The sequence below is a fragment of the Aythya marila genome (genome assembly GCF_965140915.1).
Source record: "Aythya marila genome assembly, chromosome: Z".
Classification (NCBI taxonomy): Eukaryota; Metazoa; Chordata; class Aves; order Anseriformes; family Anatidae; genus Aythya; species Aythya marila.
This window is the reverse complement of record NC_139080.1, coordinates 2,978,655-2,990,090: the sequence shown is the minus strand read 5'-3', so window position 1 is coordinate 2,990,090 and position 11,436 is coordinate 2,978,655. Positions and strand designations below refer to the sequence as shown.

Sequence of the window (11,436 nt, the reverse complement as noted above, 5' to 3'; positions counted from 1 at the left end):
CGGAGGGTTAGTTTTGGGGTGGGGATGAAAGGTGGCCTTGCCACCACACCAAGCCCCACGGTGACCTGGCACATGGCGGGGGGACCCATCCATCCTCCCCCTGTGCCACACAGCTCACTCGGGACAGAGCCTGAAGGGGCCATTTACATCTTTGTAGGAGGGCTGCTCCTCCAGCGACGGGTGGTGTGCGGGGCTGCTGCTGCCACTGCCGGCCTTGGGGTGCCCGGGAAGAGGCTGTGGTGGGACCTGGCCTTCGCCTGGCTTCTCCTCGATGGGTGGCCGGGCGAAGGGGATGGTGGCAGTGGGGCGATCCCGGCCGCCCTTCTCCAGTGGGCCCCGGGCGGGCGAGAAGCGGCTGGAGGCCACCATGGGATCAGCCTCATCCTCATCTTCCTCGCCATCCTCTTCCTCCTCCTCCTCATCCTCCTCCTCCTCGGGGGGCTTGTGCCCCTCGACGTCCACCTCGGGCTCATCCTCCTCTTCCTCCTCCTCCTCCTCCTCGCTGCTGTCCTCGCTGGCGAAGCTGCAGCTGGTGCCCCCGGGGGAGAGGAGGCGGTGCGGGGGGTGCGGGGGCGGCGGCGGGGGGTGCGGGTGCCGGTCGCAGCCCCCATCCTCGGGGGGCGGCGGGGGCGGCGGCGGGGGCAGGAGGAGCTGCAGCGGCGATGCGGGGCGGTGCGGGCCGCCGCCGTGCAGCTTGGCCAAGCTCTCCGAGTCCTCCTTGCCGCCCACCGGGCGGAAAGCGCTGGAGTGGTGGTAGCCACCGCCGCCACCCCCGGACTTGCGGCCGCCGCCCCCCGCGGCTTCCAGCAGGTGCGGGGGATGCGAGGGGACCCGGCCGCCCCCTCCAGCCCCGCCGCCCCCATCCGAGGCTGCGGGAGAGGCCGGCTCCGCGCCGCCGCCTCCGCCAGGGGGAGACTCGAAGAGCGGGTCCCGCACCGCGGCGGCGGCGGGGGCTTGGGGGGGAGCGGCGGAGGCGGAGGCGGGGGTCGCGGCCAGCCCCGGGGCTCCCGGCTCGCCGCCGGGCTCCGAGAGGTCCAGGAAAGCCTGGCGGAGCAGCCCGGCGCCGTCGCCCAGCGAGCAGCCCAAAGCGCCGGGGGGCTGCGGCGGCGGCTGCAGGTAGGTGGGCACCGGCAGGCCGGCGGGCGTGCGGGGCGGCCAGAACATGCAGAAGGGCGGGTAGAAGGCGGCGTCCTTCCTGCCGGGCCAGAAGAGCCCCGACAGCCCCCCGCCCGACGCCCCCCCGCCGGCCTTGTGCCCCCCGCCGAGGGTCTCGGCCCCGCCGCCCCCGCCGCCCTCCTCCTTCTTGTGGCACAGCCCGAAGGCGGCGGCGGGGAAGCCGTAGGGGTGCGGGAAGAGCCCCCCGCAGGCGGGGAACTTGTGCAGCACGCCGCCGAAGGAGCCCTTGCTGGGCACCGGGATGACCGGGTAGCTCCGCGGGCTCTTGCCGCCGTGCACCGCCGCCGCCACCGCCTCCTGCAGCTCGTCGTCCTCCTCGAAGCGGGGCCGCTTCTGGTGCAGGTCCGGCGGTGCCGCCAGCAGGTGGGGGCTCAGCAGCCCCCCGCCCACCACGGCGGCCGCCGCCTTCACCGAGCCCAGCGGGTGGCAGGGGGCGGCGGCGGCGGCGGCGGCGGGGGGCGCCGGGGGGGCGGGCGGCAGGGCCCGCTTGCGGCTGCCGCCGTTGAACATGGCCTTGACGTCCTCCCAGGCGAAGACCAGCTCGTCCTGGGGGCTCTTGTCGGTGAGCTTGAGGTGGCGGCGCCACGAGTTGAAGTTGGCGGCGTCGGGCTGCGTGTACTTGGCGTCGGGGGTGCGGTGCGAGTGGAAGATGAACTTGTTGGGGGAGAAGTACATGCTGCAGTAGCTGCACTTGATGCACTTGGCGCGGGAGCTGTTGTAGCGGGCCGGGATGAAGCTGCCCCGGCAGCCCCAGGCGCACTCGTGCGACACGTCGAAGGCGAAGTTGTCCGGCAGTTTGGGCGGCCGGTTCTCCCCCAGGAAGGACTTGCAGAGCCGCTCGGCCTCCCGCTTGGTGATCATGCCGCAGCGGCGGGAGGAGATGGGCATGGCCCCGGCCCGCCGCAGGATCTCCAGCTGCACCGGCGTGCACTGCACGCAGGTGATGCCCAGGGCCACCCGCCGGTTGTGGATCTCGTTGTAGCTGAAGTTCTTGAGCAGCGTGTTGGAGATCTGCGCCAGGCACAGCCGCTCCTGCCCGTCGATCACCAGGGACACGATGGGGATGCCGTAGAGGATCACCTGCCCCACCTGGTTGGGCTTCATGGCGGCGTGGCCGGCCCGCGGCTGGCTCATGGGGTCCGGCGGGTACGCGCTGGACGGCGACGGCAGCAGGATGTCCGTGGGGCCGGGCAGCGGGCTCGTCGCCATCTCTTCAGCGCTGGGGGGACTGCTCTGCTCCAGCTGTGGCCGCCCGGGGAGAAAGGGGGAGAGAGAGAGAGAGAGAGAGAAACAGAGCCGTCAGCCGGGGCACCCATCGGGCAGGAGCCTGCCCGCTCCATCGGACGGGGGGCCAAGCATCCCTGTGTGGCTCCCTGCTTGGCCGCGTTCCCCGACGGTGGAACCGGCCCCTAAACCCTAAACCCGCCCTGATAAGGGAGCGAGCGGGGCTCCGCAGCAAAGCGGGGTGCTGAGAGCCGGGCCCGCTCGCAGACAGCGTTTCTCCGACGGCCACCCCGCTTCTCCCGGCCCTCGCATCCCCCTTCGCTCCCTCCCCCCAAGCAAATCCCATACCCTCCCCATAAAGACGGGTCCACAGCCCTCGTCCCACAGCCCGCACCCACCTCCCCATCCTAGAAAACCGCCGCTGCCCGGCAAAACCGCCCGGCAGCATCCTCCTGGGGGGGGGGCCCTCCGGGGAAGGGAGATGGAAAAAGTTCATTTCCCTGCCCTCCCGGCTCCCTTTACCTCTGCGGGTGCTCTCTAGCCGTGCCGCCGCCGCCGCCGAGCCCCCCTCCAGCCGCACATCCCCGCAGCAGCGCGGCCACCAGGACCCAGCCTCTGCGCGGAGCCTCCGCGCTTCTCTGCCTCCCCCCCAAAACGTGAGTGCGGTGACGTCAGTGGGGGGGGGGCCGGGCCATGCCGTACTCATTTCCCCCCGGCCGGGGGTCCGGCCCCCAGCCCTCCCTCCATCCTTTCTTCCCTCCCTCACCTCCCATCCTCAGGAGGGGTCGGGGTGCCCCGTCGGGGAGTGCCCCCCCGTCGCTGTCCCCCGGGACCCCGCTCAGCGCACCCCCAGCCTCACCCATGCTCCGTATCCCTTTAAGGGGTGGGGGGGCTTTTCCCTTTCCCCCTCTTTTTTTTTTTTTTTCCCCCTCCCATAGTCCTCTTCCAAGGAATTGGATGTGCTCAATGAGTAGACAAGCCGCGTCTTTCCGCAAATTGTATTTTTGAATACCGCCAGAAATTACAGGGCGGGAGGAAAGAGAGAGGGAAAAGGGGAAAAAAAAGTTGATTTCGAGCAACAACGGGATGCAGCTCCTGCGATCTGGGCGAGGGTGGTGGTGCCGCGCTTCCCTCTCCAAATTGCGGTTCACCAAAAAAAAAAAAAAAAAAAAAAGATTCTCACTGAGGAGCTTACAAAGAGCAACACGGAGCAAATGGGATTTTTCTAATTTCATTATGTACCCAACGAGGGGAAAAAAAAAATAAAAATCCCTGCAAATAGTGTGCAGCACGGCTGCCACGTCTACCTCTCTCTCTCTTTTTTTTCTTTTTTCCCCAAACAGGTGAAACATTTAGATATTTCATGGTCTTGCGGAATCTCGGCAGGGAGCAGGGGGCGGCCGAAGGTCCCATCCCGGCGGCAGGAGGGAGCGAAGAGGCCAAATCAGCCCACTGCCTTCCTTTCGGGAGAGGAAAACTGCGGAACCGGCTAAAAACGGCCAAGAAAAAGAAAATAAATGGAAGGAAAGCTTTATTCTGGCTAAACCGGGGGAAAGGGGGGGGGGGGGGGGGGGGAATATGGACTATTGGGTGTTTTGTAATACCCCCCCTTTTTTTTTTCTTTTTACAAAAATGAATTAATCTCCGTCTTTCTCTCCATCCACATGAGCAATGCCAAACCTTTCTGCTCCTTTACCCACGAAAAAGTGTGTTTCCTCCCCCCCCCTTTTTTTTTTTTTTCTGTTTTTCGCTCGGCTGTCCCAGAGCCGGGCGAAAATCTCAGCGCCGACCTCTCCCAGGACACCCGCGGGCATCTCCGGCTCTCTCCGCTCTTTATGCCGGGCAGCGGAACGGCGGAGCCCCCCGATCGCTCGGGTCCGCGCTAACTTGGCAAAATCACACCTCTCTTTATTACTTCTGTCACTTCTTATTAAACTCCGCTCGCCCCCGTTCCGCGACTGTCACACGGAGCCCCCCTCCTCCCCTCTCCCCCCTCCTGCTTTCCCGAGCCTCTTCTGCACGGAGCCCTCTGCTTTCGTGTGAGCAATAGCTGTAAGCCTCACATTGGTGACATTTTAATCAATGCTTCCTAGCCAGACTGACATGAATTTTACACTTCAAAACTCTCCTCCGCCAGCTAATTGATTCAAATTGTTTTATTGGTTAAACCCGTGTCACACACTGTATGATCTATTACCACGCCACGGAGAAAATCTCCCTTCCTTGTCTTCTCTCCCTCGGTGCCTGGCCGGCACCGGGAGGGACGGCGGGGTTATCGGGAGGAGCCCCTGGCCCTTGCGGGAGCTCGGTGCGTGCATCCCCGCAGCGGCCACCGGACTGCCCGCTCCCCGGGTGGCAGCGGGGTCCTGCCACGGTGGCTCTGCCCCGACGGGTCCCGGGAGAAGCCGGGATGTGCAGGCTCCCCCCGGGCTCTGAGCCCTGCGATGGAGGAGGGCTGCAAGCGGTTGCAAAGGGCGAAAAGGACGCGCGGGTCGCGCAACGCACCTTCAACGAAGGTCCCCCCTTCGGTCGAGCCTCGCAGACCGAGAAAGGCTGACAACACGGGCTCGGTCCTGGGGAGTCGTCAGCCAACGCTTGTCTTTTATTTTATGGTCATTAAGCGAAGAGCAAAAGTAAACTTGTTCGTTCACCTGCTCAGCGCCACTGGCCTCTTTGCAAAGAATAGCAGAAATTGGAGGGTTTCCTCAATTTCTGCTGTAAGGAGAGCTGAACCCCAGGGGGACTTAGTCCCCGTGGACAGAAGAGTGCCGGACAGTGCGTGTGACACTGCCGCTGCCCGCAGCCACACCGAGGGGCCTCAGCTCGGCGGAACTCTCCGAGGTGGGAGCAGACCGATCCGCTTCAGCACCGGGGCGAGCAGATACACCTTTCTCTACTTTTTCTCCACGTGTAAACCTGATGGGAACCCTCGTGGAGCAGCGCGACAAGGGAGCGGGGTGAGGGTGTCGGAGAAAGGTCGGGCTGCCCAGGGGCCGGGCGGATCCCGCAGGTGTCCCCGAGGAGGGCGCGTCCCGCCGGGCTGCCGCAGCCGCCAGCGACCCCATGGACACTACCGGGGACGGCCGGAGCCCAGCCCGCACCCCACCAGGGGCCATCCCGACTTGGAAGGGGGTGTCCGCACACTGCAGAACCGGGCTCCCGTCCTGCTACCGCCTGCAATTAGTCCCGTTTTTTTTCTTTTCTTTTTCCTTCTTTTTTATTATTATTATTTTTTTAATTTTAATTAATTAATTTATTTTTGATGCAGTTTGCAATGGCTGGGTTGGAGCCGCCTCCTTAGAGGGGAGAGGGGAAAGCGGACGAACTTCTCCCAGGAGCTTGGGAGGGATAAGCACGAGTCCTGGCTCCTTTTCCCTCTTCCCTATCGCGATCGTGCCCTGGAGTGGCTAGAAGCGAGGCGAAAGCAGCAGATCTCCTCGCTGCGTACTGCTTCGTGCAAAATCGAGCAGCAGAGAAAAGCGGCCAAGTTTAAAGCACCCCATCCCGTCCTTACGGCCTTTATTTACTTCCACGGCGCTTAAATATTGTAGCACACAGGCCACGAGGAACGAGATAACCTCGTGTTTAAAAAAACACAAAGAAAACCACCCCCAACGCGGACCCATTCCCTCCTCCCACCCCTCCACATCCCATTGAAACTTACAGCCATGAAAGTAGCAGGCACACAAGGTATCGTTATAAACCCATTTTTTTTCCGAACAAAATTTAGGCGGCAAAGGGGGTTTTAAAAATAGTCTGGGGTACGTTTCGCTGTGCCACTTGGTCTACAGCGAGGCCATTTTCTAAGTATTTTTTTTTTTTAATCGCGTTTTTTTTCGTATTAAGCAGAAAGCAGAGGGGCATTTGGAATAGAGGTGGTCCCATCTGGAAAACCCCGGAGCTCATTTAGATCACATCACTTCGGGCTTTTGTCTCTGCTCTTGAATAACCCAGCTAGGCACAACAAAAGGGCAGAGATCTACGCGGAGTTTTTCCAGTGGCAAGAGGACGCCTCGAAAAGACGCGGCTACAATCATTACAACGGGAAGGGGAAAAGACTCAAGCGATCTTCTCCCGGCACTTTAAAGGCACTAAGAGAGTTTAGGGCTCGGGCATTTCGGGGGAGTTTGATACCCCTCCAGCAGCTGAAAGCCAGAGCGGCGGCTGAAGGGAAGGAAGCGAGAACAGCATCATCTTTTGTCTGAGGGAGCCCTGTTAACTTCCCAATTTAATACGCTCCGAGTGATGAAAACCGAGTTGGCCATCGCCGAAGGTACGTGCAGACCCCCGCCAGCACACGCGGGGACCCCCGTCGGGGAAAGGGGCTCCGCCAGCCCCCAGCACCCACCCACCCGAAACGGCACCAAAATCGCTGTTTGCGATCTTGCTTTCCTCGGAGGAGAAGCGACTCGCAGCCCAGGAGGAGACCGCTGCAACGCATCCCATCCTCTTCCTCCCCAGCGCCTAAAAGCACGAGTACCTTTATTTTTGTCCTGTCTGGGGACGTGGTGACAGAGGGGGCAACAGCTGCACCTTTAGAGGTGGGTGAATTAACCCCCGGGGGGAGGGAAAATCCCAAACAAAAAACACCTCAGCTATTGATTTTGCTTTCCGACGCATAAATTAAAGCGCTGTGAAGGTCTTCCATCAGCAACGTGCTTGCTTTAAGTATTTAAACGAGCAACAAACTTCCACGGCAGTAAAACCGAGGCCCCGACAGGGCTTGGGACCGACGATCCCAAACTTCCTAGGGAAACGTGACGTTATGGGGCGAAGACTCATCACGTCTGTAAATAATTCAGTTTTGCCTCTTCCAGAACCGAGTAACCTTGGGTGTCTTAGAAAGCAGCTTGTACAAACAGGCAATTAAGATGAGCGCTGAGACTTTCAGAGGAGATATAATGAACCAGCTTTAATTACTATCTTGAAATTAAAAATGTAATATACAGATTTAAATTTATTTTCACCTAAATTGTGTATAAAATTATATGGCTTTTTTTTTTTTTTTTTTTTCAGGCTAAGAAACGAATTGCCACCAAGCTTGCCACTAAAAAGTCTGAAGTACTTTCCAAACCCCGTTTCCCAACACACAGTAATAATGATACATTTATCATTACTGATGACCACCCACTGGTTTATTATTGCTTTGTTGCAACTATTACAATCAAGAGATTTCTTTATTTACTGTTAACATTCACTTAAAGCTGAATGTTAATGACTCTTCTGAATTCACCAAAGAGTTTTCTGTTATATTTCAGGAGTAGTTATGGTTTGGGTTTCAGAAACGGCATAAAAGAAGAGAAAGCCATCACCCAGCATTTCTCCTCTCTCTTTTTTTTTTTTTTTTAAGCCCTCTTCTTAAGAGGCTGTTTGAAAGGATTTGTCGGATTTTCAACAAAGAGTTGCAAAAGGCTTGGCATAATGCACGTACTTGACTGTAGCTAATTACGTGAGTATTTTATTACAGGAGATTCATTCATTATTGATAAATGTTTGCAGTAACTTCCTGCTATGTAGAGTTGTATTTTATGAGGAATAAACAACCTGTGGGGATTGGGATTGTTTGGCTTTTACGCTCCTGCTCTCCTTGACAGTTCACATTACCCACTTAGGGGTCTGGCTCGTCACCTTCTGCCTCTCCAACCAAATGCAACTTCTTTCCCCTTCCACCACCACATCCCCCTCTTCCCCCTCCTTCCTCGCCATGATTCCATCACTACATTAAAAAGTGACTCGTCGTGGAGGATGTTCTGCTATAAGCTCTCTTTCCCTATAACCAACTCTATATGGGTTGTTTCCAAAGGCTTACATACACCGCGATGAGCCCCTGCTCCGGGGCTGTGCAACAAGCCATTGCCGTCGAGCAAAGGCTTGGGGAGGAGAGGGATTTCCCCAGGGCTGCCCCCACTTACATCTGTTTTTCCCCTCCCGCTTTGGCTGGAGCTCTCCGGCCCTGAAAACCCTCAGGGCGCAGTCGGTAAATACACTAATAAAAATGCGTCGTCTTCCCTCCCCACGATGTTAAACCTCGGAGCTACTGGCAAGCTGTTGCCGTCTTCTATCCCACCTCTTGGGATTTCCCAGCCCCTCTCCCCCCACAGGAACCCCTTCCGGCGGGGGGGTGGGGGCCGAGCACCCCGAGGGGTCCCCGCTTCGGGGTGCGCCCAGCCCTGCGCCTCCCGGACGTTCCCTAAACCCGGCCCGAACTTCATGATTTCGAACGGAAATTACAAAAATAATAGATATTATATACATAACTATGCGAGAGAGGGGAAGGAGGACACTCGTAGCCCCGATTCATTGCCCCTTCCCTCCAACGCAGTCCACATTTTCGGGGGACAAGGCGAGGGGTCCTCCCCGACTCCCCTTGCCCCACCATCCAGTGCCGGGCAGCATCCTTCCTCCACCCCGGGGCTGCACGACCCATCGCGACAACAAGCGACGATATCACCTCGTTCTCAACCCCAGGAGGTGGGTTCCCCACCTCTATCCCTCCCCAGCTCCCCGCTTCAGCCCCAGCCCCGCGGGTTTACCTGGCCGCCCGACCTCCATGGGGGGCCCCCCCGGGCCGCGCTCCGCGGAACTTTGGCTCCTGCCTCGGTCGCGGCGGCTGTGCCGCGGGTGGCTCGGGTCTCGGACGCCTTCTAGCAGCCAGGCAGCGCCCTGCAAGCGGCACGGGGAAGCCGCCCCCTTCCCCGGCCCCCTCCCCTCGCCAGGGGGCCAGCGGCCGCCCCCACTCTGCCGCTGCCGCCGCCACCCCCGGGCAGGTCCGCCCCGACGGCTGCGGAGGATGGAGGGGAGCCCCACGCCTTATGAAGTGGGGATGGAGGGGGGCAAGAGGCACCCTGGCGTGGGGGCGGGCTCTGCTTCCCCAGATCCCCCCCCCTTCCCCTGAAAAAAAAATAAAAATCCTTGCACCCCTTCTCTGCTTCTCCCACTGAAAGCCGAGCACCTCCGCAACCCGGGGCGCTTTGTGGGACAGCAGGAGTGCACCCCCCCAAGAACACTGCCCTACAGAAGGAGAGGGGGGACAAAGCTGTCCCCCAGCCCCCCCCCTTTCCCGCAGAGCCCCCGTCCCCAGCAAGCGCTCCCCGCCGATCACCCGACGTGCGGAACAAGGCGGCTGCTTAAAAACACAAAGCCGGAGCCCTAATGAGTTCAATTACAATGTGGTAAACACATTGCCTCTACGCTTTAATTAAGCCGGCTGTCCAATTTTAACTCATTAGTAATTCATTAAGAGAACAGCCTTTAGCTGGCTGCAAGGAGAAGAGCACCGCAGCCTGTGCTGTTAGGCTGCGCGCATACCTCAAGGTATTGGGGGACGGGAGAGTGTCCCCCTCAGCAAAGGGGGGGGCTCCCGGCCCCCAGAGGGGAGTCACCAGTTGTCCCACCGCTGTGTGCCCCCCGGTCGAGGATGAACACCCTCAAGGAGCCGGACTGGGGAGAGGGGAGAGGAATCCTAGGGGTGTTGTACGCATCTGTGCCCCCTTGATCCTCTTTTCTGGGGAGAAGGGTGACGAGTTTATGGGGTGTGGGGCACGGTCAGGGCTGCTCCGGCCCCGGCCCTGCAGTTCTCCTCCGATCCGGGTTGGTCCCAAACCCCGCACCGGGAAAGCTTCGCGCGCCGCATCGCGCTCACGATACCGGCACTTCAGTGCCCACCAAGCCTGCATTATTATTATTATTTTAACAAACCTTTCGTCCTTTCTCTTTTTATTCCATGTTGTTTTTATCTTTTACTTATTTATATATATATATATATATTTTAAACGGGAAAAATGTTTGAAACGTATCTGGGCCAAGAAACAGGTCAAACTTACCCGGGCACCAAATTCGCTTTGGTGCGTGCGCGAAGCCAGGAGTCCGCAGGGTCGGATATGCCCCTGCTCCCCGAGAAGCTGGAGGGTTGCAAGGGGCTGGGGGGTCTCCAGGTGCTATGGGGCTACCCCCAAGCCCCTCCTCAAGCCTCCCCCACCATGCCAAAGCCCTCCCTGCCAGGCTGCTGCGAGCCTTTGCGCTGCGCTTCAGTGCGAAACCGAAACGGTTTGGGGGTTCACGAATTTCCCCGCGTTTTGCTCCGGAGCCCCCGAGGAGCTCAGGACCCGCAGAGTCCCGGGTGGTCCCTGCGGACCTGTCCCTATCCCCGGACTGGGGGTAGCGGTGCCGGGATTTCGGTTTTCCGTGGATGTTTGAAGCACTTTTGCTCCGAAACGCAACGCCTGGGGGTGGTTCTGAGGGGGTACAGGCTGGACAAGCCCCCCTTCTCCCAAATCCCCAAACTAGTATTTTTATCATTTACATTAGGAGCGTCGTTATCGTTTTAACACAGCTCCATCACGCTGGGGGCTGCAATTATTTATTTGGACAGATTGAAAGTTTATTTATTTGGCAACTGTTTGGTATCCTAAATCTGAAGATGCAAACAGGATTTAGCAGACTGGAGCCCTTTTGGTTCGGTTCCCCCCTGGCTGGCTGTGACTTCAGAGCAAAACACCTCTAGGTACTTCAGAGAACGCCACAGAAAATTACCAAAAACCTTTCAAAAATTTCAATTTTTTTTTTTTTTTTTTTTTTTTTTTTTTTTTTTTTTTTTTTTTTGCCACGACAGCGTTTGGCTGCTCCCAGGAAGAATCAGAAGCCCGGATTTTCCATCGCCCTCCCTCAGTTTGGCTGAGCCCCCAAGCCCGGCAGGGCTGCAGGTAGGCACAGGCTGCCTTTGCTCTCCCCACACCTAAATTCGGGTGCAGTAAGAGAGGGGCTTCAAACTCCAGACCTGAGTTGCAAACAAGCAAAACCCGTCTGAAGAAGCCCCTAGGCATACCTCTCAAGAAGAAACTCTTAATAAGGGTCTCCTTCTTCGAGGAGTAGATTTTGAGCAGTTATCTAAGACATTTTTTTTCCTTTTTTTTTTTTTTTTTTTCCCCAAATAGCAGGCCCTCTCCTGGAGTTTTGATTTTCTTTTGGCTCCAGGCTTGCAGAAATGGATTGTCTGGAATTAGAAGATTTGGATATTGTTCCTCTTTATGTCAAAGG

The 11,436-nt window shown here is 58.5% G+C and overlaps 1 protein-coding gene across 1 annotated transcript in view; it reads right to left on the bottom strand.

The window, feature by feature from the left end:
* SKOR2 (SKI family transcriptional corepressor 2) overlaps positions 1 to 2,385 on the bottom strand; it is a gene marked incomplete at both ends in the record, with an annotated part of 26,125 nt that extends 23,740 nt beyond the window's left edge. The window contains one exon of the mRNA XM_082784117.1: positions 148 to 2,385. Coding sequence (XP_082640243.1) covers positions 148 to 2,385 — 2,238 coding nt within the window. The remainder of the gene's footprint in view (positions 1 to 147) is intronic.
* Positions 2,386 to 11,436: the final 9,051 nt, after the last annotated feature.